Source organism: the organism of the source record quoted next, unplaced genomic scaffold, assembly GCF_019419815.1.
Source record: "Pyrus x bretschneideri cultivar Hongxiangsu unplaced genomic scaffold, Pyrus_bretschneideri_v1 Contig57, whole genome shotgun sequence".
NCBI lineage: Eukaryota > Viridiplantae > Streptophyta > Magnoliopsida > Rosales > Rosaceae > Pyrus > Pyrus x bretschneideri.
The window spans coordinates 654,428-678,826 of record NW_025999795.1 but is presented as its reverse complement, the minus strand read 5'-3'; the positions used below and the strand labels follow the sequence as shown (position 1 = coordinate 678,826).

Here is a 24,399-nt window from a genome sequence, read left to right as displayed (position 1 = left end):
ACTACGGGGCATGGGATTGAAACACAGAACCTCAAGTGTAAGGGGGCAAACACTCTCTAAGCTCTTAACCAACTGAGTTACATGACACTTGTAGTCTAATTGATCTTATTACTTGTAAGTTGTAATCTGCTAACTACAGAGAGAGAAATTCGAATATGGAATCTCGAGTATAACGATGTATACTCTTAATCAAATGAATTACAAAGCGTGGATATTATTTCTTGTAAGTTGTAATCTGATAATTTGAATAGAGATGGCATAAGTAGCTTTATGATGAATAAAAAAGGGAAAGATACGGCACTACTTTATAATTAAAAGTTGGGTATCAATCAAGTTGTCTGTTCTTTGTTTTTTAGGCACATACAATCAAGTTGTCCCTAGACTGAATTTACCTTTTCCATAACATATTTAAAACATAAAATATTTTAGGATTTTATAGTGACAATCACATACCGTCACGTAGTAATATTAATTTATCTGTTATACTATTTATAGATTTATTATATAATATTTATTAAATAAATGCATATATTATAGTATAAGTGAAATAAATTAATAGTATAACGTGATGGTATTCATCACACTAAAAAAATTTTGATTGCCACACAATTTTTTATTAATACAGTTATTACAAATACGAAATGATTTCTTTGAGCAATTAAAATGCCTTTTAGTGGACACTCATCATATATATTTTTGGTATGATAGCAAGAATAAAAAGAAATCTACCGATATTATGTTGCATTTGTTTGAAAAAAAAAAAACAGAAAATATTTTGGTGCTAATCATTATTGTAGGTGTAAAATAAATCATGCTAACATGAGCTTATAATTAGGCAATCGAACCTAATTTTCATTTTTAATGTAGAATAACACTAATAATAAAAACTCACATTTCTGCAAGCGCCTTGTAATTTTTTAATCTAAAGTAAAAAATAATGAATTATTAATTAAGGCGCATGTAGAAGATCTTTCTCTCATTCTTTTTGTCGTTGTTGTTAAAATTACACATTATGTATTCAAAAATTGCAAGACGTGTGCAAAAATGCTAGTAATGAATGAAAGGCATCAAATAATCTTTTTTTTTAATATTTTTTTTAGTAAATATTTTTCATTATTTTCTTTTACTCTTGATATTTTTACTCTAATTTACATTAAAAAGAAAGAGATTTCGAAATGAAATACACCAGGATAAAAAAATGCCTTATTCGTCAACACAATCCACTACTTGATATATTTTTCATCTTGTTGGACTAGAAGGAATAAAATGGTGGGAGCAATTAAATAAAACGAATGTGGTAAAGTATATAATACAGAAATTAACTTAGCTACTCAACATATGAGGACGAGTTATTTTTTAAAATACTTCGTGACTGATTACAAAATTTAAAATTATGATTAAAATCGTTTATATTATAAATCACTCAATAAAAATTATACCGGCCAAAAAAACTAATAAAATATCATTTAGTTATTGAATTACTAGCATATGGGCACACACAAAGTATGTGAGAAATTTTTTTATATTTTTGTTTTTAAAATAGAAGGAGAGAGGAAAAGACTAATAAAGAATGTGAGAGTGAGAGTTTTTTTTATTTTTATTTTTTTAAATTAGAAATATGTTAGGATTATATGTAGGTGAGACTTTGAACAAAAAATAGCAAAATTTGGTTATGTGAAATTACATTACATTTCTGCCCCATATTTCTTATTTATATTCTGTTTTAATTAGATGATTAAATTGGTAATTTCGTAGAATTTTAGTTGATAATAAGTGTTTTATTAATTTATAAAGATTAGAAAAAAAAAAATCCTCAGTGGGTTTTGAAAGCAAAATAAATATAAAAAATGAAAAATCAGCTGCTCTAGACAACTTATTAATGTCTTTTAAGCTCAGGAAAAAAAAAATACTATCTCTCTCTCTAAAAGCGTCGATTCACTTCTTCCTTTCAATTGCAACAAAGCACACAAAATCCTCATAATCCAATCCTCTTTACGTCGTTGATTTCTAGGGATTTTGTTTTTCCGAGCTATTTCACTGTGCAATCAGAAGTACTCCATCAAATTATCGTCGAGATTCGTGCCAGATTCCGAGTGGGTTCAGCTCGGATTTTGCAGCTCCTGAAAAATTTCAGTGAGTATCGTTTTGTCTGTTATGTAAGCTTAGTAAATTACTGATTTTTTTGAGTTATTTAGTTGTTTGTTGATTCTGTGTGAGTGTATAAGTTGCAAGTAGATCTGTGTTGCGAGCTTGTGGTAGTGAGCAATTTGGGATCGAAACTTTTTGTTTGGTTCCCGAGAAAATTGGAGAAAGAAAGCGAAAGGGAAAATTTGAATGATGTTGCCGTTATTTTGGGTTCTGGGTTTTGAAATTTGAGGCAGTAGGTCCGTTGTGCATGTTGAAGTCAGAGTCTTTGTGTTGCTTTTACATGACCCAATTTATCAAGGTTTGGATTCGAAATTATGGGTTTCATTTTGCTCTTTGCTGCGTTTTCCCGGGAACCAAACAAAGGTTAAAATTTGGGGATTGGAAAGAGGTGGGTGATTGCTAATTTAACTTAGTTCATTGATATTATGTTGCACTGTAAAATCTAATGATTCACATGTGTTGAGTTCACTAAGTGTTGTTTGAAGTGGGTTTGTGAGTATGGCGCGAGTATGTGATATAGGCATATTCCTATGATCTACCAAATTTTAGACCTTTACGATTTAGGTGCTAGTGTCCTTTACTTAATTCTGGTTGTTTTGCAGCATATTTTTTGTGCCATTAACTTAACTTAGAGATCCTTTAAATAGAGTTACTGACATGCAGCCTTTATCCCTGCAGGTTTTAATTATGTGCTGAATTGAACTCGTGTAACTGATTGGTAACCCCATGTAATGGTGTTATGCAATTAAGTTATACTACTGGAATGAACTAGCTTTGAGGTACTTTCCCTTGGATTCTGTAAACCTATTATGAGAAATATGCCTTCATGGTGGGGGAAGTCGTCGTCCAAAGAAGCAAAGAAGAAGGCAGGAAAGGAAAGTTTTATTGACTCTTTACACCGGAAATTTAATTTTTCTTCTGAGAGTAGATTGAATAGTAGATCAGGAGGGTCTCGAAGAAATTGCAATGATACAATTTCGGAAAAAGGATGTCAATCCCCTATAGAATCAATATCTCCTTCGCCCTCAAAAAATGTTTCCAGATGTCAAAGTTTTGCTGAAAGGACTAATGCTCAACCACTTCCGCTTCCTGGTCTACATGTTGCTCATGTTGCTCGTACAGATTCTGGAATTAGTATATCAACAAAACCAAGATTGGAAAAAGGCTCTAAGCCATTATCGTTTCTACCTCTGCCGAGACCTGCATGCATTGGTAGCAGGTCAAATCGTACAGACGTAGATGGAGACATGGTCACTGATTCAGTCTTTAGTGAGAGCTCTGGTGATAGTGACGATCCAGCTGACTCATCATGCCATCATAGCCCTCAGGCAACTGATGACAATGGTACTAGAACAGCTGCTGGCAGCCCTTGCAGGTGAGCTTTCATTTATTGCACATGCCGTTATGGTACTAGTATGCATGTTTTTTTATATGCATGAATGTGCATGATTTACTTGTAATTCTTTTAGCTTGCTCATCCCTGACAATTTTCTGCACTTTTATGAAGTGTGATGCTCAATGTTGCTCCAGTACACTCAAGAGAGCCAAAAAAACCAGCTAACATTTTTTTCAATAATCATGTTTCCCCCACATCGCCTAAGCGGAGGCAACTAGGCAGCCATGTGCCAAACCTACAAGTTCCTTATAATGGAGCTGTCTGCAGTGCTCCGGACAGCTCAATGTCAAGTCCTTCTAGAAGCCCAATGAGAGCATTTGGCACTGAGCAAGTCGTGAACTCTGCTTTCTGGGCTGCAAAGACTTATCCAGATGTCACCCTACTTGGCTCTGGCCACTGCTCCAGTCCAGGTTCGGGTCACAATTCTGGACATAATTCAATGGGAGGAGATATGTCTGGACAGTTGTTTTGGCAGCAAAGCAGGGGTAGCCCTGAGTATTCTCCCGTACCTAGTCCCAGAATGACAAGCCCAGGCCCAGGCTCAAGAATTCATAGTGGTGCTGTTACGCCTACCCATCCTAGAGCAGGAGGGACTCCCAATGAGACACAGACAAGCTGGGCTGATGATGGGAAACAACAAAGTCACCGTTTGCCTCTTCCCCCTGTGAATGCTTCCCCTTTGTCTCATTCAAATTCCGCAGCAACATCTCCTTCTGTGCCACGAAGTCCAGGAAGGGCAGAGAACCCACCAAGCCCTGGTTCACGCTGGAAAAAGGGAAAGCTGCTGGGTAGAGGGACTTTTGGACATGTTTATGTTGGTTTTAATAGGTAGATACCCAAATATCTCTCTCTCTCTCTCTCTCTCTCTCTCTCTCTCTCTCTCTCTCTCTCTTTCTCTTTCTCTCGCTCTCTCAACCAAGCAAACATATATCTAAGTATGTAGCAGTTAATACTCTAAAGTATAAAACTTCAAAGTCCTGCCTTCAAACTTGCTTGATGGTTTGGCCAAGTGTAGGAAAAAAATATCCATTTATCTCACATGTAGCTTGTAAATTAGTTTCTCTCATAGGTTGCTTGCATGTGAAGTTTATGCCTATCTGATTTTACATTACCGACTTGTTCAGTGAAAGTGGTGAAATGTGTGCGATGAAGGAGGTCACATTATTTTCTGATGATGCAAAGTCAAAGGAAAGCGCTAAGCAATTAAATCAGGTATCATCCTGTTGTTTTAGTTTTCAAGTTCCTTCCTTGGACAAGTTATATGCTTTCCTTCATTTATTTGACTTTTATGTTGCGACGTTTTGACAGGAAATTGCTTTATTGAGCCGTTTACGGCACCCCAACATTGTGCAATATTATGGGTCTGAATCAGTAAGTCTTTTGTCCATGTTGTATTATTCATAGTATGCATTTAAATACCGATTTTCATTTGTCATGTTTGTTGATAACACATTTCTTAGTTATGAGTCTGAAGCTTAATCTCTGCATATTGAGTAGTTGTGCAATATTATGGGTCAAAAGTAACTTTTACTTGAAGATTCAAGCAGCCACTATAATCTGTGCTGATATTCATTCCTTTAACAGGTTGATGACAAGCTATATATATATTTGGAGTATGTATCTGGTGGATCCATATATAAACTTCTCCAAGACTATGGGCAATTTGGCGAACTAGCAATTCGTAGTTATACTAAGCAAATCTTGTCGGGGCTGGCGTATTTACATGCTAAAAACACTGTCCACAGGTGAAATTCGTTACCTATTCTTTGTCAAGTACTTTGAAGCATAAATTCAACTGTCATAATATACTATCGCGATGTATTTACTGAACATTAAGCATCTTTCATGTTCAGGGATATTAAAGGGGCAAATATACTCGTAGACCCAAGTGGACGTGTCAAGTTGGCAGACTTTGGGATGGCTAAGCATGTAAACGCATGCATACTTAATCTTGATATGATTTAAAGAATATGACATGATAATGCAAACCATAACCGACTATTGCAAAAACAATTCTGTTTCCCTTCTCTCCTAATCTGAATGCATGTAAAGCAAAGTCATACTTATCTTGTGTGCTTTGCAGATCACTGGGCAGTCATGTCCATTATCATTTAAGGGAAGCCCTTACTGGATGGCACCTGAGGTTAGGTTGTTTCTAGTTTTTGTATATTTTCTCCTCCATGGCATGCTTCTTGATGGTTTTACTTAAGTCTTCATTTCGGTTGCTTGCCCAGGTTATAAAGAACTCAAGTGGTGCCAACCTTGCTGTAGATATATGGAGTCTTGGGTGCACTGTTTTGGAAATGGCTACAACAAAACCACCTTGGAGCCAGTATGAAGGGGTAATAATTTAGATCTGCAAACGAATGCTTGTGTACATTTATTTATTTATTGGATGTTGGGCAGGGGGTTATAAGAATTTGAGATTGAGATCATATAGGCTAATTCAAGTATTCTTTGCATTGTGTAATATTGTCCTTTTTGTGGTTAAAAGGTTGCTGCCATGTTTAAGATTGGGAATAGCAAGGAACTTCCAGCAATTCCAGATAGCCTCTTGGATGATGGAAAGGATTTCATAAGGCAATGCTTACAGAGAAATCCACACCATCGTCCTACAGCTGCCCAGCTTTTGGAGCATCCTTTTGTGAAATATGCTGCGCCTTTGGAAAGATCTATGTTGGGCCTTGAGCCTTCTGATCCACCCTCTGGGATTACAAATGGAGTGAAAGCACTGGTATGAATTTCGTTTTTACCACAGATGTAAAATTGGTGTCTTATGGTGTTGGTAGTTTGTAATCATTTTTTATTTATGTTTGAGCATAGTGCATGCTATCAGGTTCTATACCTATTATTTCCTCAATTTGTGCAAAGAACTCTTGATAATCAGTTACAACGAAATAGTAAGGTTGTCAGTACCATTAGTTCACATTACAACCCGACCCATTCCCTATATCTAGAGACAAGACAATACAGATGTTGAAATCTCTCTGTTTTAGTGTCTCTATATATGGATTGAAAATCTTTCCTAGTGTTGTGTGTCATCAAGTATAAACACATTTATGATATCCTTTATTGGACTTTGATGAAGCAGCTGTTATATGCACGGGTCCTCTTCTCGCCTCTTATTTTATCTGTTGTGTTTTATTGATCATTGTCAGGGTATTGGGCAAGGGAGGAATTTCTCCAACTTGGATTCAGATAGGCTTGCAATTCATTCATCTAGACATTCAAAAACTAATAACCATACCAGGTCAATCTCTCTCTCTCTCTCTCTCTCTCTCTCTCTCTCTCTCACACACACACACACACACACACACACATTTATATATCCATCCATCTTTATGTTTCTCTCTGTTGATGCGTACGACAACATTTTGATATTAAGATTTTGATTTGATCTTTATTTGCCTTAACTGCAGTGAGATCCATATTCCAAGGAATATATCATGCCCTGTCTCACCCATTGGAAGCCCTCTATTGCACTCAAGGTCACCACCACGCCTAAATGGAAGAATGTCACCTTCCCCTATATCTAGCCCACGGACTACTTCGGGCTCATCCACACCTCTCACAGGTGGCAGTGGTGCCATTACATTTATTCACATGAACCAGCCCATCAACTTGCAAGAGGGTTTTGGAGGCATTTCAAAACCCTTGAATGGTCTCTATGTCAATGGGCCCTCCTCCTATCATGATTCATGTCCTGACATGTTTCGAGGGAAGCAGCCAGGGTCTCATATCTTCTCAGAACTGATGCCTTGTGAAAATGATGTTCTGGGAAAGCAGTTTGTAAGGCCTGCCAAAGCGGAGCAGTACGATGGACAATCAGTTTTAGCTGATCGCGTGTCTCGCCAACTCCTTAAGGATCATGTTAAAATGAACCTGAAACTGGATTTAAGCCCCAACTCTCCTTTGCCGAACCGCACAAATGGTGTCTTAACTTATTTTGATGGACCCACCAATCAGTTCAAGCTCTCAAGTTAATCAGACCATTTTGGATATACTGGATCAACCTATCCCTCATGTTGGACTGCGAAGGAGAGTATGTTTTGTACAATAAGAACTGTGGAATAATGTTGAAGCTCCGGAAAGTTAGTGGCTGGAAGCAGACAACTCTTTTTGCATGGCTTAGTGTTCAGCTCATAACATCCGGTAAGCTAAGCCATGAGAGGGAATGATTCTGGAATTATGCATATCGAGCTCACATCCTGACGACATAACACTCTTGTAGTACATAGAACGTGATGTGGTTTAGACTTGTAGGAAGTTTGAGTGCTTGACTGATTGGAGCTATGAAATATGCTTGATTTTGGTCCACGAAGATGGCTTCTGATGATCCGATCCATTGCAGTTCCCCTGGTAAGGAAGAAACTCAAGGCAGCAAGAATTTGTATATTTTCTGAGATGTTCATATAGAGAAAAGAAAGGCTAAGAGGCAAATACTATTTAGCTTCGGAACAATTTTTTGGGTCTGAAACTGCTGTACAGAAGATTGGCGACTAGCCGGGGACCGGACTTGTTAACGGAATGGTCAGCCGGAGATTTTTGAAGCCTGCTCGTTCTGTTTTCTGCACTGATTTATTGTGGGCTCATGTAACATTGTATAATTCTGTCTTGTACTACCTGTTTTGTTGTATCGTCATCATGTATGTACTGTACATCATCACTCAACTGAAATGAAGAAATCTAACTGCACGGTTCTCTCTTATCCCTCTTCAATTTTTCCGGTCTTTTCGTAACGACTGTCGTGAATTTGTCATCCGTCCTTCCAGGAGCGGGAGACTTAATTAATCGAGATTCAGAAGATGAAATTTCACCCCGATCATCAATAGGTTTAGCCAATACATTTATAACACGACCTAAAAGAGCCTCACTTACTGGTATCTGAGCAATTCTTCCTAAACGACAGGATTTTGTTTCGAAGATGAAATTTCTGAACTTGATACAAAGATATCAAACAAAAAGCAATCTCGAATCAAAACCACGGGGTTTCAAGCAGAAAGGGAGTTTATTCACCTTCAAGCAATACTCTCAACTTCTGATTCACAACATTATTGGATACTATCATTCACCTTGTAAACTTTTCAGCCTCAAAGTGGCTCTCTCTCTCTCTCTCTCTCTCTCTCTCATTTAGTCAAATCCATGGTGAAATCCCATAGCTTCTTTCCCATCTCCACATCTTGCCCTTGTGGAGTTGTCTTGGATAGGTTACTATCGGCAAAATATTTGCCGGTCACCCCCTTGACTTGCGGATGCAGTGCCAGGTAGCACGTCGTTGCTGCTCCCTGCAATCGACAAAGTTTATAAACAACGGGATTCTACATTTGAAAGAGAGTTTTTGAAATTCATCACACTTCGATTTAGTTTCACTGTCATTTATTTGGTCTGCAAGTTCAACCAGGGGTAACTTACCTGCTGAACATTTTTAAGCAAAGCTCTACCAAGCACGTTAACAAGCCCTGCACCAAACCAGAAGACCAAACATCTGAAACCAAGCACATACTTGCCTTCTACAGCGTAAAATGTATCCGAACATCAGCTATAAACTCACATTTAGTGAAGTGATTACCGTTAATAGCGCTGTTATAACGGAAAAGATTGGTAGCAATTACTCCAGGGTGAAGTGAGTTTGCTGTTATATCTGCCCCTTCTTCCTGTGTTGAAGAAACAATCACAAATAACAGCGTTCATGGATTAGAGAAAGAACTATGATATTAATATATGAAAAAGTGCTTGAAAGTTTGCAATGCGATTTCAAGAGGCCATTCATCAACTCCGAAATCATTGAAATATTGTCGAATTCATTTTACTCGGGTCCTGGGAGAAGACGATACACCTTTAAACGTCTTGCAAGCTCGTTAGCATGCAAAATGTTAGCAAGCTTTGATTGGCCATATGCAAGATAACTTCTGTACCTGCAGATAGGCAGTCACAAACTCAGATTAAACTTATATTGAACTCTCCTTTCAGCGTATGCTACAAAGAAAAAGGGAAACGCAGTGCACAAATATACAATCTCGAAGATAAGGATTGTCTCAATGTTACCCTGCTTGGTCGTTAATCTTATCAAAACGAATTCCTTCAGGATATGGAAAGCGGTGAGCTTCTGAGGACACATTTACAATTCTCCCTTGTTTGCTGCTTTTGCGTGCTGTTTTCTTCATAGTATCCAACAAAAGGTTTGTCAAAAGAAAATGACCTGCAAAATCACAAAACGTTCAGCGAATTAGGGCAGCCTAAAACTCACAACACTTTTGTAGTCAGATTTACGGTCTAACAAATGCAACATACCTGCGTGGTTTGTCGCGAACTGAAGTTCGATTTTGTCCTTAGAAAGCAAGAAAGGGGTTGCCATAACTCCTGCATTGTTACTTAATGATAAAACAAGTACAATTACCAACTAAGCCTGCTCAAGAGACACACAGGAGTTCTATTGGACATGATGAGACAATGTGAAAGAACAACTTCTGCAATTTTCTACCCATTTTCTTACATTAGGATGTTGAGAGGAAGTCCGGAGGACTTGAAATCCGATGCGAATTTTCTCACGGATGATAAGGAAGTGAGATCCATTTCCATGGTATCAACTTTGGCAGTGGGAATTTGCTTCACTATTGCTTCTCTTACATCTTTACCGGCAGCCACATTCCGCACTGCCATAACCACATGGGCACCGCGCAGTGCAAGAACGCGTGCAGTTTCAGTGCCAATACCACTCGATGCTCCTGCAACAAAAGTATGCAGAGCCAAAGAAAATTTTACCATAAGAACATGGAATAACTTTAACAGCTGCGCATCCTTAGCATATATACACACGTATATATCCTAAAGGCAAAACAAACCCAGTAAAGGGGAACCCAAACCAACAAGACTCTTCGTTGTACGGGATCGGGAACTTGGCAGAATGTCCATATACCCAGTCTTATCATTGCTTTGCGAAGATGCTATTTTCACGACTCCAACCCATCACCTTTCAGTTACAAAAGAGTAACATTTTCGTTTTGCCAAGACTCAGGTGTCAAAACAAACCCAGTAATCATAGTATAATTTTGGATTTGTTTAATGAAAACAGCAGGTTAATCCCAGTGACCAAAGATTTTGATTGAAAGGTTCAAATTTTGGTGCAAAAGATCAGATTGTTGATAACAGTCGAATAACATGGAGCAAGAAATGGACCCCACAGTACAAAACTACATATTAAATTAACCACCATGCAGAATTCTATTAAGTTATCCAATCAAATTCAACCTTCGACGCAAGGGCAAAATAACAGTAAAGAAAAATCTACGTATTACCAAAACGAAGAAGAAAATGGAAATTCCCTCACCTGTAACAATGGCGGTGAGACCAGTGGCATCAATCCCTTGAGTAACTTCTTCTGCTGTGGACGACGACGAGAACCCGGATGGCCCTTTTCCTCTAAAGAACCACATCCTCTCTGTCTCTGCACTCAAAGAGATGAGAAAGTGTGACTTTTTAGTGGCAGTTTTGGTGAAGTTCTTATATTTGCTTTGGTGGTGGTTGCTTGCGGGGAGCCTCTTTAGCCTGTTATGTCGTCCTCCTCACTTTTGAATGATCACAAAGTTTGGAAAGGTCAATTTAATTATCAAAGATATTTTTTATTCTTTGTAAGTAAGATGTCTTAGGTTCGATTCTTATTAAATGTAAATTTGAACCACATTACCGCTAGCTTATTGTGGAGTAGGCCCGCTCTCCTACCTCTTTAATGGATAATATTATTTATTAAAAAAAAAAACCAAAAATATCATCACCGCCTTATTCACCAATTTGGTAAATAATAGTGTTATTGGGTATGTACCATTTCTTCAACATGCATTTAAGCACATTGAATACACCAAAGTGATAAGATCGAAATGAATTTTGTTGTTTATGATTTGTTTATTTGGGTTTATCTTGTGATTTGAGTTTAATCTTTTTTTAGCAAACTTCAATGCGTTGTATATGGTTGTTATTTATTGATATAGTTTGTTGAAATTGTTTGATACCGTAACATTTTTAGTAGGTTGGACATGGTCCAGTTCGTACCAGATCATCTTTAAAAGTGAAAACCAAACTAATAAGATTTATTCAGTTTGGTTCGTTCCCATTCTTGTAAAAAATTTAGACAAACAAACCAAGCTGAAGATTGGAAGTGTCTATTTTCGATTCTAGACTCTAGGGTTTTCTGCTCCGAATAAATCTAGATCAGTTATCGGCCAACATTGGTACTATGTCAAATTTTAAAGAGACGTAATTTTCCACAAGTTACATTTTAAGATCTACATAACAAGACATGTATAATGTTTTTTCACAAAATATTTCAATAAAATTAATAGTAAAATTATTTAACTGCTTGTCACAAGGGGAAACATCATTGTGGGCCGATGAGTGGCCCATATTAGCTGCTTGTCGTGGCCCATTTAACCAAAACCTCGCCCAACCCACGTCGTACTGGACATCTCACAACCCGACCCGATCAAACGCCAACCGGGCCAAATCCCCTCCTCCACCCAAAGTCCGAAACCCTAGCTATCAGCACGTGCGAGGGCGCCTCCTTCTTCGATAGAGTCACGTGCCGAACACAACCGCACACAGACAGACTCCAAATCGTGATAGCTAGTAGAGAAATGATACAGGAACACACAGAAAGAGCAGAACAGAAAGCCTTCCAGAAACCCTAGCTCCCCACCCCCAAATCTCCCACATCTCCCAATTTTCCATGCATTTCAGCTCGTATTTGAGGTACGCTTACCGCCCTTTCTCCAATTGAAAATTTTCATATGGTATTGATTTATGCATGCAACTTTTGCTAATTGTATTTTCCCCAATTCAGGATTGTGAAATCGATAGATTTTTTTTTGATGGGATTGTGGTTTGATTTTTTTTTTTTCATATAAATAAACCCTAAATTTAATTTGTATAGAAATATTACTGTTGATGAGGATTTTGTTAGTTGTGAGGTGGAATTATCAACAATGGAAGTTAAAGATTTTTACTTGATGGGAAATGGAAACTGGGTTGGATTCTGAAAACCATTTGGCATGGTTTATAATCTGAAATGTCGTTTGAATTTCCCGGAATTCGGATTTTCGGTTTCCTAGCAAATGGCAACCATTTGACATGGTTTGTAATCTCACATCTTCTTGGCCAGCTAACCCAACTGTTTCTTAACTTTTTCAATTTTTTTTTGCTGAATTACTCAACCAATTGGTTGCATTACACTTTTCTCTTTTCGTGCTTATTTCATATGGGGTCATGGAGATTGAAGAACTCAATAGATAGGCTTCCAAGTTGTGTCCCTTGCACATATTGCCCCTTTGTTTCTTTCAGCAGACTCGAATACTACATTGAGTTCTGAATGTTGGTTTATGCATATTAAGTGCTATTTTGTATTGTATTTATCATTGAATCTTTAATATGTTCGTCTCGTGTTGAGTATTGAGCTTTGTGCTGCTAGTGTGAAACTCAGTTTTTCTCAACTTTCCCAACCTCCTAGATGGTTCTAGACAGGCTATTCATAAATTGTATGTTGAATGAGAATTTAAGGGTATAAAGTGAATAAGAACAAGTGAAAACCAATACAATTGGAACATACTGTCATGGCCAAGCCGATCTGCTCCCTTAGGTAACAACCAGTCTATCTGCTCGTCAATATCGCTCATGCATTGTAATATTTTCTCATCTTTCCTTCCCCTTTATGCACACAGATATATTGAGAAGCTCCAGTGAAATCCTCCATAAATATACTTCCTCCTTTTCTTGTTATATTACAGTTACCGCTGTTAACTGTTATAGTTGAATTAGAATAAATAATTAATGAGAATGTTTGTCTTGGAATTTGAGGCCTATCATCTCTTGTTTGTTCCCCATATCTTATTGTGTTTTACCTTGAATACAGGAAAAATATTTGATAAAGCTCTCCAGATAAGAATGCTAATACACATTTTGTTGGGATTCAAGATTGTATCATTTTGGGAAGCACTGATAACTATTTTTTGCATAGTTAATCAAGTCAAGCTTTTGAATAAGGAAAAGGTCCATTTTCCCTGTAACTACTTGTTTTAGTGGAGGTAAAAGGTGGTTTCTGCTTCACCTCGTCTGACAGTTAGTTGTGGTGTCGCTGTCAAATGTCAGAAGGTGTCATGGCGGTTGTCAAACCTGAGGTATGCTACTTCATTGTCTGATGAATTACAAATGGTAATTTAGATAAGTTAGATTATTTACATTTTGTTTTCACAGTTTATGATTTCAGCAGCACATGTATATTTAAGGGTCCTTTGTCACTTGAGTATGATGGGAAATGTATAGGTATAGATTCATGGTAAAAAAATTAGTTGGTTTCTGGATGAACTCTTGGTGGAATCTATGGAAAATTGTAGTTTCTTTGGTAGCCAGGGCTTGTGCATAATGGTCGGAATAAGTTTCTTCTTCAAGTGGTATTTCATGTTAGGAGATTTGAATATTAATTATTAAGGGTTTCAGCAGTGTAGAAATGAAATATAAGCTAGTGACTAGGACTGCTACACCTATGGTTATTGGTTCTGTGGGTTGCATATGTGGTAGTTCAAGCTAAGATTGATATAGGAGTACTAGTTGTGTTTCTCTTTTGAATCCCTTCTAAATTTTCCTTATGTTTGTGCAAATAGATGAAATCTTACATCTGGCTTCAAACTGCTGACGGCTCAATCCAACAAGTAGAAGAAGAGGTTGCCATGTTCTGTCCCATGATATGCCGAGAAATATTGCAAACAGGAATGGGATCTTCCAAAAACTATGCTATATCACTTCCTCAACGAGTTAATCCTGCCATTTTGGGCTTAATACTCGACTACTGTCGGTTTCATCAAGTACCTGGTCGCTCTAATAAGGTCTGATATATGATTCTACCACTTGTAGTTTCTTTTTCTGTTCTTACATGATGTTAATTTCCAATTGGCAATCAACAGTGAGAAGCTTATGTAAAAGTAAAAAACTTGGAGAAAGTATTGTTACCCCTTATGTGGCCCAAAAAGGGGTGGTTTTGATAGTCTTTTATCCATCTTCATCATGTATATGGTGAAGTCAGAAGTAATCTATGTGTTTGATAGTATTGTTATCATGTGTAGGAGCGCAAAATTTTTGATGAGAAATTTATTCGAATGGATACAAAAAAGTTATGCGAGTTGACATCCGCTGCTGACAGCCTCCAATTGAAGCCTTTGGTTGATCTCACCAGCCGAGCACTTGCTCGAATTATTGAAGGAAAAACACCCGAGGAGATACGCGAGACATTTCATTTACCTGATGACCTCACAGAGGTTTGTTACTATCGAAGGTTATTGGCTTTTTTTCTTCCATCCACGGTTTTCATGTATATATGGTTATTCAGGAGGAGAAGTTGGAACCTCTGAGGAACATAACTGATGATCCACGTATCCGGCTTCTTAATCGGTTATATGCTAAAAAGAGGAAAGAATTAAAAGAGAGAGAGAAACTGAAGGTGCTTACTTTTACTTGAAGAGTTTGAAGCCTTTACCATGTGTTTAATGCAATATATGTGGTAAATTTATATACCACAATGTTTATTACTTGAGTTGTGTGCAAAGTACACACAAATGTAATGATGCAGTTGGAGGGTTGAAGCATTAAAACCTGTGCATATATGATCGCGTTAATAGAAATTTATTTATTTGTTTCAGAATGTTGAGGCTGAGGAGGAGCGTGTTGATGAGCGTTCAGTTGATGATCTCTTGACATTTATAAATGGTGGAAATAGAGGTATGATTCAGAAATTATTTCTCTTTATCCTGGTTTTCTGCCTTTGTTCTCACACATTGATTTTTTTTTTTTTTCCAACTTTTGCTGTTTGAAGTTGTAGTATGTTTGGCTCTCAAATTCTTAATAGATAATTTTTTTTAAGGGATTTTGCTTCAAAGGACCACTCTGTTGAACGTTATTGGCATCCCTACTTTTGCTCCATGGACAAGGAGCAGATTTTTTTTTTTTTTTTTTTTTAAGGTTTACATAGTTTTTTATAGGTACTTCAGTTAGTAGATTCAGTATCATGGATACTTAATGAAGTATCATCTACTCTCAACTTACTAGAATCTGATACACTCTGCAGAAGCAAAGGGGATTAAGACCAATAAGAATAAAAAGAAAAATCGAAGAAGAAAAGATCATCCAAAAGATTCTTCAACCAATGTAAATGGACATAATAAGGTTGGTACTTCTTTCTCTCGCTCACCACAGCACACACTTATGTATGTTCGTGTATATAGTATGCTAGTGAATTTTTCCTGCATGTGTCAGAACTTGTTTGTGAATTCTCTGTCTTTATCTACATTTCTAGGACTTGGATGCACTTTCTTCTGCTTCCCACGATGGTGACATAATCAATGTTGAGTTGTCGTCTCCCAGTTCTTCAAAGTTGCAAGATTCTACGTCTGTTACCTTTTCACCAAAGCTTGACTTTGATGATGGTGATTTGGATGATGATTTAGATCCTGCCATGAAGAAGAGCTTGACAGGTAATATTTGTAGAGCATATTAAAAAGAATGATTTCAATGCTAATATTTAACTGTTTATATGAATTATGCTGACCATTGTCTCAACAACACGGAAATTACTCTCTGCCGCTGTTAAATATCCCCTTCCACGGTTACTCAGTCGAATCTACAAATTTTTATGATTATTGCAAGACTGTTTGTCTTATATTCCTTTATATTATATGCTTTATGTAGGGAAGTGGAGGATTTTGCACGAAGATTAAATTCAGATTGGCCAGAAAGGATGCAGGAAATTTTATCTTTAGGTCAAGAGAGGAGACTTGCACCAATAAATATCAACGGCAATGGCTCTGCACATGGATATAAAAGTATGTCCCAATACATCCTCTGATATCGAGAGTGATTGAGTGAGTGGGAGACTAGGTTGGGTGCAAATTGGTTAGACTGACAGAGTTACCGGGTGATTTGCAGGTTTGGACAGGAGATAATGATCTACCAGAGAGCGCTATTTAATCAGAATGTCCAGCAGCTTGAGCGATTGGAACAGATGCTACCGATGGGGTTAGCTGCTACACAAGCTTAGAAGAGAGAGCAGTGTTTTTGGTGTTGCCGGCATGTGAGTATATTTGTTTGATTTTTCCATCACCAAATGCAATTTTCGTTCTATGGGCATCTTCCATTTTGAAGAAAGGAAACGAACAGATGTCAAAAAAAAAAAAAAAAGAGAGGAACTCAGAGGCTACATTAGGGAGCATAGTTTTCCTCATTGCTTATGTTCTCTTTTGTGGTTATTCATGAAGAGCATACGTTGCTCTGTTTTTCCTTGAGCCGCCGTTGATGGCGGCTGCCTCCTGTACTTACTTGAAACGATGCCGAATTTTGCAGATGTACCTTTTCTTTTTCATTTCATATATAAGGCCCCATTTGGCTTTTGTAGAGTCTTGCAAGAAGTTGCAAGTGCTTTCAGTTGATGTAATGAAATTGAAATGAAAAATAAAGGTTATTTCAAAAACCTTGTACAATATGGTCGTTTTGAATATGTCGGAAAGCCATATATCATCTTTGGTTCACAGAGCGGATTCAATGACAGCGAAGAACTTGCATGCATCTGTTTCATGAAACCATTTTGTGAAATCAGTTTCTCATATATAAGGTTGTGAACACGAGACCTTAGAAATTGATGCATGCAAGTTTTTCCTCGTTTGCTGACGTTATAAAAAACATTCAAGCACCAATGCCTTTTCAAGTGGTTAGGAAAAATTTCAGGCCTGTATTTCAAGTTTTGAATTCAATTTTTGACGCTGATGAATTACACGATAGTGGTTAGATGAAGGCTGAAATACCGTCTTCTGAAACTAAATGCGTGGATTGCCGTGTCGAAGTCAACTGCTGATCCCCATTTTTAAAAAGAAAGAGACAAAGTAGTATTCATTAAATTCACATTCTTCTCTAATCAAATTCACATTATATGCAGATCTTTTATTCATTTATTTTTCTTTTGACATTAAGAAACGAAAAGGAAAACAAAGAAGAAATTAGTACATTGAAGATCAATAATCTTTCAGTTTATGGGCGGAGTAGTACTTCTTGAAAGCCCTAGGAAGATAGACAGGCAGCAAGAACCCAAATAAATTGAAGCACCAAAACGCCATATTAGCAATGGCAAGCCCTCTCCCCACATACAATCTTTTTGCAGATCCACCGTACTCCTCATGCTCCTTGGAAAACTCACTCCTCAGCCAATCCACGATGGTGAAAATCCGCCTGGAATTGTAGAAAACCGGCACGAAGACACGTATGGGCGTCGAAAACCGGTCGGCAAAAGCCATTCCTTCCATGAACACCTGACTGGCAAGGAGAAAAACGTGCGGGGAAGCGGCGCTGATGCCTGTTTATCGCCTTCGAAAATGCCCTCCAAAATGTAGGCAATGGGGAGCAGAAGGCCGATGACGGCGCCGGTCAGGACGTAGAGGCGGAGGACTTTGTTTTTGGGGTTGAAAACGGTGGGGTCTCTGGAGGAACCGAGGATGGGGAAAGCAACTTTGGAGATGATGTGCATGTAGATCACGGAGAAGAAGACGAAGGCGAAGTCTTGGGGGCTTACCATGCCGCTGGCGGAGAGGACGACGACGACGGCGAGGGCGTTGAGCTGCCGGAAGGAGAACAGACCGCCACCGGCTTTGCGCGGAGAGGCGGTGGCGGTGGAGTGTGAAGTTGGGGACTTTTGGTGGGAGCTGAGTTTTGAGGAGGTTTCGTCGTTGTGTTCTTTGAATTCATGTTCTTGTTCTTTGGGGAGGCTGATGTCACCGCAGGTTGGACCAACCCCACCTGACATTTTTTTCTGCGTTTCTGTTGATTAAACAGAGTAGGGTTAGGGTTAGGGTTTGGTTGCAGAGAGAGTTGTGAGAGAGTGGAGAAGGTTAGAGAGTTAAAGAGGAAAAGATGGGGAGAAAGGAAGAAGATAGGGTAAAAAGCATAAGGTGGGGAGGGTGGACAGGTGGCAGTGTAATAGGGATTTCAGGAAACAGGTTTTGGTGACAGGAGAGGGAGCGGACATGATTTTATATCTTAAATGCTTTTGTCCAAGTCAAAGTGGCTGAGCCGTAGACAATCAAGTGAAATCCAATCCACGAAATAATTTGATTATAGGATGGCATTGTTGTGGTAAAGATCTGAGCATGCCAGCACTGTTAATTATAAAAACAAAATTTGTTGTAATATACATTAGTACCAGAAGGATATGGATGGACCGGATACACAGCTACTGTAACGTCTCGATTTAATAACACAAAATTACGTATAGTTAGATTAACACGTGACATTATGATTACTTGGTGGTGACTAATATGATTTCTCGTTAAGCTGAAAAGCAAAAAGCAAGGTTAATAGGCTGTGCAAGAAGAGGCGCCGGGGAGGTGCAATCTTCTGGGCCAACTGGCTTGGCCCATGGAAATTGGTCACCTGTAGCCCATGTGGTAGCCCGAAAACAGAGGAAATTCAGTCGATTGCGAAGTTTACACAATCGAATTTGATCAAAAATATAGAGAGAATATCTCACCCTTTACAACTTCAAATGCTGTAACCTGAAATGACATCACAAATGCAACCTTCACAAACCAACTCGTTTGGTCTGTCGGTCTCGTTGACGACATCATCAAGACGGTACAAACAATGCATAGCAACGGACAATGACGGCTCAAACCAAAAAATCAAATTCATTACAGAAACTTCTGCCAAAGAGAAGAAGAATCTTACTCTAATCAATCTGCTATGACAAAGAGAAAAGGAGGGAACTATAACAAAAAAAAAAAAAAAAAGAAAACTTATCTTCCAAAACTTTTTCTTCGATTTTCTGACAGAAGACCGCTGGTAAAACTGGACCCTTCTGCTGCTAAGAATACAATCATTGGCTAAACTGTGCATGCTGTATAACCCCCAAAAAAAGAAGAAAAACGATCTCTTTACCCTCTATTACTAGGCAACTGTGCTATGTTTCGGAATGTACTTAATCTTCACACCCTTGTCCTGCTTCGTCCTGCGCCTGACTTTAGCAGCTCCAGCAGTTGGCAAATCAAATGCCTCCCCATCTACAAGCCTGTTTTCTGCATTGCCAAGAATGCTGCGTTTAGACTTCAACGAATGATTCGCTCCTACTTCACCGTCATTTTGATTGTCTGGGCATCTGGGAGGTTCAGAGTCTTGGAATAGAACCAATTCCACATGATCTGCAGCAATAGCCTCCTTCCACCCTGCACAAACAAGACATGTACTTATTGTATTGTATTTCAGGGTTAATTTACTTTAACTGGGAGCTGCTTGTACAAAAGAGAAAATAGAACAAGATGCAAAATGGAGCTGAACTCACTTTGAGCAAGAAAATCTTCTGCCGCACGGCTAGAGAAGCCCAGGCTTTGTGTTTCATCGGGGTGAGTAGAGCCGTTCCCGTTTCCATCATTATGGCCATCCACAACACACGATCTTTTACAATTTTCACTGTAAGGGCTTTGGCTGTTGCCCTTTTCAGCTACCACATTTATGTCAGATTCTTTGCTGCCATTATGAATTGGCGTAGGACCTCTTGTTCCATTCCAGCTCACTGGCCTCCAAAGCTTCACTGTTGACCGGTTTGTACCACTCTGTACCAGATCAGGTTTATTGGTTTTATCCTGAGAATTGTCCTTTAGCATTTGACCTTTCTCCGAAGGACGGTCATCATGAACACCAGCCAGATTATTACTTTCCTGGCAAAAATTTCCAAGATTGACTGGTATAGAACCAATCAAAACCTCATGGTTCTTGATTTGATCTGGTTCAGATGCTTCTTTCTGTACTCCAGCTTTCAAACTCCCCCCATCATATTCTGGTTTAGGCTTTCGACTCCATACTCTATTGCCACTGGAAGCAGCCCTTACATCCCTGTGGTTACCGTGGTGTTGGATGGATGAATGCTTCACTGTTTGAGAACTATGGCCATCATGAAATCGATTGGGCACACCCCGCCGTGATTTTGGAGACATGTGCCATCGAGCAACTGCACGCCGACTACCATTTCCTTGCACCAGCTGCCTTTCAACATTTGGTCCACTCGCCGAATCAACATGTCCAAAGCTAACTCCAGTCTGAGATTCGAGATCTGCATTTTCACCCGTATTTGAGAAGTGGAATGGTTCAAGTGATAAGCGGGCATGATCCAGCGCATCCGAACTGGCCGTGTCAGAATCAAATGTTGCTGAAGGACTAGATGTTTCTACGAGTGGCACAGCCTCCAGAGTTTCATCAATGTTCTCCTTAACATCAACCTTCTCCCCATGTCTTTGATCCTTTTCCTTCTGTTCTTTCTGCCTAAGCTTCTTCAGCCTTTTCCTTTCCAAGAGCTCTTCTTGCCTACAGTTATTCAGAAAACAAGACCGAATAGATTATGCAACTGATAAAAAACAACAGGCAACAGATTACCCAGTCATGCTGGTCTATACTCTACAGAGTGCCGAATATAAAGAGGCATTGAAAATCCTCCCACCAACACAATAAAAAAACCGAAATGTGCTGAAAATCAAATAGAAAGGCTTGTTGTGTACCTTCTTTGAGCAGCTTCTTCTTCCTCCACTAGCAACTTCTGTAACCTCAAAGCTTCCGCATCCTTGTCAGCATGCCAGGCTTTCAACTGAGCAAAAATCACCACGAGTTTAAACGCGATTAAGAGAGTAAAATCAACTGTATTAAAAAGATGGAAAGGAAACAAGAAAATTACCAATATCTGTTCCACCAGGAAGCTTGTACAAGCAACTAAGTTTTTTGATTCAAGGCCAATTTTCCCAGCCTCCCCATCAAAAACATATCTCTGCATTGATATGGCTGTCCCACACAGAAACGTCTTTTCACTTGCATCATCGAGGATAGAAAATAACTCCTGGGATGATATGGGAAACCTGGAAGGTCTAGCTTGAACAATATCCTGGATAAAAAGAAAAGAATTAAACATATCATATCCACTGAACAGGCAATGTGGCAGTTCATTACAATAAAAACTCATACGCAAGAAAAAGAATAATGTCTTACCAGAAGGGCAGAACCAGCCTTCAAACAAATGTGGGGCAAAGAAGAAAATCCCGGTTTCCGTATAAGAATTGTCAATGCCTTTATAATTGAAGACCCTGGAACTTCCTATAAAATATATTAAATTAGGAGATCTCCTTTAAAAACAGTTCCTTTCAAATGATTGCACTTAAGTAACAATTTCTTTGGAAAAAATGAAGCCCTGCTAGAAATTAATTGGAGGAAGGGGCGAAGAACAGATCATGGTCAATTCAAAACTATGATCAGTTAGGATAAAAACACATTACTGTCCTACTTTGGTTCATGTGTGATGAATCTAAGCATTAGAGGGGAACATTTGTCAGTTAATACACAACATGCATACCGCGGTACATGATTAGAACTTATGATGCATGCCATAAAAACACAGGCAATAACAGAAAATACCTCTAAAGTCACATCATTGAATGATACAACTTCTTTTGCCTCTTCTGGCGAGAGCTAGACAAAGACCAAACCAAGGAAGGATTGAGCTGCACATACACTAAGAAGAAGGTAGCCCTAACATAAAGTATTCAAAGAATAAATTTTACCTTGTCCCAAAATTCACGTAGAAGCTCCCTATTTTTAGAAGAATCCTACAAGATTTAAACAAAATAAGTATTCTGAACACGATGGACGGCAAAAGATGCTCACAGTCGCAACACACAGAAAAGCAATAGACAAATTTATAACAGTTTAAAATACAAGGGACACCTTATCAAGCTTTTTCAACCGATGGTGTACACGTATGTGTCTTCTGTAGTTGATGGATGAGAAAAACTCTCGTGGGCATTTGTCACACTTTTGCATTTGCACTTTAATAGGAGAGTGCAGAGGCCAACCTGGAAGTTCTGCCAGAAGTAACATGTGCCATCAAACACTTATAACCAAACTGCCTTCTTATGACATATAATACAAATATTAAAACTGCCATTGGCCGTAGCAGTGGACCGAGAAAGGCAAAACAAACTCAGGATACTCCCCATTAGGTATGGCACAAAAATCAATCTAATGGTTCACTACTTCTATAATCAAATAAAGTTGTATTATACACTATAGTTTCCAGTACCTTGTTGATCTAAGGCATGAAGTAGCTGAATCCACGGGACTGGGCTATCCCCGGCCCTTGAGAAAGAAATAGATGGCTCTTTCGCAACTTGTCTGATGATAGTGTCAATGGAATCATTTTCCTCCCCTGATTTCATAGCATACAGAGAGTCTGAGGTCGTAGGTTTTGCAATTGACATCAGAAATACAAATCCACTAGAGCGCCAGATGTCTCTGCAAAAAATGTAGGACAAATAAAAACAAGGTAAACATCTAATGACCAAATGACATTCAATTGAACTGGATTGAGGCACAAATACGCCACATCTAAAGTGGATGTAGCAATAGAAAGCAAGCTCAGGGAACAAAATCATCCTGTTTCATCTGCATTACAGCTAAATAGATTTATTTCCAAAACAAGTTACGTGTCTAATAAGTCCGACAATGTGCGATATTATTAAAGAAGCCACAATCATATGAAACGTGTTGTACCGAACTTAGTAATGCAAGGAGGAATTAGAACTTCCAGCCGACAAACAAAGTTCGTGTAACTTAATTATTTTCACCACAGAAACAACCATGAAAAGACCCATAGTTTAAACAATGAAGAATAACATGAAATCTGATGAAAAAGCTACCATTACAAAATAGGAAGGAACAAAAAATGTGAAAACCTACAAAATTCTATATCGTAAACATATATGGATTACAGATCCACCAGAAAGAATGCATAGCGAAAAGTGCCTCCGCCTCCGCATCCAACGAACATATATCCATATACTTCGTTATAGAAACATAATCATACAACGAAATTGAAATGAAATCAAGAGTAGGCGAACTGAACATATGAGGGGAAATTGAAACCAATGTTAAAAGGAAGGGAAACTTCAATAAATCTCACAGAATAGGCATTCCGGAACTTGAAATCATAAACATGCAAAACCAAGCTTGATCAGAGACGCTGTAAACCTCACTTAGCTAAGTTGAAATTACACCATTAACGATTTCACATACACCACAAATACATACATAAATATATATACACATAATTCGAAATCTCTAGGTTTTCTCTTTTTCATTGAACAGATACAGAGTTTTTCCAGCTATCAAACAGAGAAACAATTCAATTGAAAAAAAAAAAATCAAGACTCAAAAAGCAAGAATTCGGAGAAGCTCGGAAAGGTATGGAAACACGTGATCTGTGATCGATATATGATATTATACGTACAAATGTGTGTGTGTGTGTGTGTGTGTGTGTGTGTATGGGGGAGAAGGAAGTGAGGGAGTAATCGGTTTACGTACCAGTGGAGGCGCGAGCAGAGATCGGTTCAAGAACAGGGAGGACGTCGGGATATCTGCGGGAATCGGAGCAGGCGGGAGGGAGATTCGGAGTGTTTGGCGGGAAGGAAAATGGCCAAGAAAATGCAAGAAATTGACGAGCCGATGGTGAACGGAGAGAGTGAGAGAGTTCGCAAGGAGAAAATATAAGGGCGAGAAATGGAAGAGAAGGAAGGGAACCCCTCTGCAGTATAAGGAAAAAATAAAATAAAATAAATATATTAAATGAATAAAATTGAGTTACGACATAGGAGAGGAGGACGGTAGGGTTTGTTTCACGCGCTGAGGGAGAGAGTGAAGGGGTGGCATTGGGAATTGAGAGATTGACAGCCTTAACCCTTAAGTTGGGGAAAGGGATTCTCTCTGCTTCCTTTTCTTTTAATCCACCAAATCAATAGATTCATATT

At 38.5% G+C, this 24,399-nt stretch overlaps 5 protein-coding genes across 8 annotated transcripts; 2 read left to right on the top strand and 3 right to left on the bottom strand.

The window, feature by feature from the left end:
• Positions 1–1,871: 1,871 nt before the first annotated feature.
• On the top strand, positions 1,872–8,252 carry LOC103932227 (mitogen-activated protein kinase kinase kinase YODA). Of its 3 annotated transcripts, XR_664931.3 has the most exons (13): positions 1,872–2,133; positions 2,827–3,523; positions 3,656–4,372; positions 4,669–4,756; positions 4,853–4,915; positions 5,129–5,289; positions 5,398–5,473; positions 5,628–5,687; positions 5,779–5,886; positions 6,039–6,278; positions 6,703–6,794; positions 6,964–7,675; positions 7,707–8,252. XR_664931.3 is itself a non-coding variant. In XM_009341784.3 (12 exons), the coding sequence occupies exons 2-12, from the start codon at positions 2,958–2,960 to the stop codon at positions 7,526–7,528; spliced, it is 2,736 nt and encodes a 911-aa protein (XP_009340059.2). In that variant the 5' UTR covers positions 1,872–2,133; positions 2,827–2,957; the 3' UTR covers positions 7,529–8,252. The 3 variants fall into 3 exon arrangements, 2 of the variants coding, with proteins under 2 accessions (XP_009340059.2, XP_048426956.1); XM_009341784.3 differs by having other exon boundaries at positions 6,964–8,252; XM_048570999.1 differs by having other exon boundaries at positions 1,872–2,156; positions 6,964–8,252.
• Positions 8,253–8,533: 281 nt separating this feature from the next.
• LOC103932225 (short-chain dehydrogenase TIC 32, chloroplastic) lies at positions 8,534–11,109 on the bottom strand. 2 transcript variants are annotated; one of them, XM_048571000.1, is made up of 8 exons: positions 10,872–11,109; positions 10,038–10,269; positions 9,836–9,915; positions 9,590–9,743; positions 9,381–9,459; positions 9,096–9,198; positions 8,957–9,003; positions 8,534–8,829 (listed from the first exon to the last, which is right to left on the bottom strand). In XM_048571000.1, the coding sequence occupies exons 1-8, from the start codon at positions 10,975–10,977 to the stop codon at positions 8,671–8,673; spliced, it is 960 nt and encodes a 319-aa protein (XP_048426957.1). In that variant the 5' UTR covers positions 10,978–11,109; the 3' UTR covers positions 8,534–8,670. The 2 variants fall into 2 exon arrangements, with proteins under 2 accessions (XP_048426957.1, XP_048426958.1); XM_048571001.1 differs by having other exon boundaries at positions 9,114–9,198; positions 10,872–11,107.
• A 1,019-nt stretch (positions 11,110–12,128) lies between these two features.
• On the top strand, positions 12,129–18,360 carry LOC103932224 (SKP1-like protein 21). Its single transcript, XM_009341780.3, has 10 exons — positions 12,129–12,286; positions 13,443–13,707; positions 14,191–14,412; positions 14,650–14,841; positions 14,913–15,023; positions 15,223–15,301; positions 15,648–15,745; positions 15,876–16,053; positions 16,268–16,401; positions 16,505–18,360. The coding sequence occupies exons 2-9, from the start codon at positions 13,672–13,674 to the stop codon at positions 16,294–16,296; spliced, it is 945 nt and encodes a 314-aa protein (XP_009340055.2). The 5' UTR covers positions 12,129–12,286; positions 13,443–13,671; the 3' UTR covers positions 16,297–16,401; positions 16,505–18,360.
• On the bottom strand, positions 17,492–24,189 carry LOC103932223. Its single transcript, XM_009341779.3, has 10 exons — positions 23,957–24,189; positions 22,677–22,888; positions 22,322–22,458; positions 22,159–22,203; positions 22,013–22,066; positions 21,590–21,694; positions 21,282–21,485; positions 21,109–21,194; positions 19,899–20,917; positions 17,492–19,782 (listed from the first exon to the last, which is right to left on the bottom strand). Exons 2-10 carry the CDS (start codon positions 22,852–22,854, stop codon positions 19,508–19,510), a joined length of 2,103 nt encoding a protein of 700 aa, XP_009340054.2. The 5' UTR covers positions 22,855–22,888; positions 23,957–24,189; the 3' UTR covers positions 17,492–19,507.
• On the bottom strand, positions 17,584–18,368 carry LOC103932240. The gene is made up of 2 exons (XM_048571017.1): positions 17,878–18,368; positions 17,584–17,797 (listed from the first exon to the last, which is right to left on the bottom strand). The coding sequence occupies exons 1-2, from the start codon at positions 18,366–18,368 to the stop codon at positions 17,584–17,586; spliced, it is 705 nt and encodes a 234-aa protein (XP_048426974.1).
• Positions 24,190–24,399: the final 210 nt, after the last annotated feature.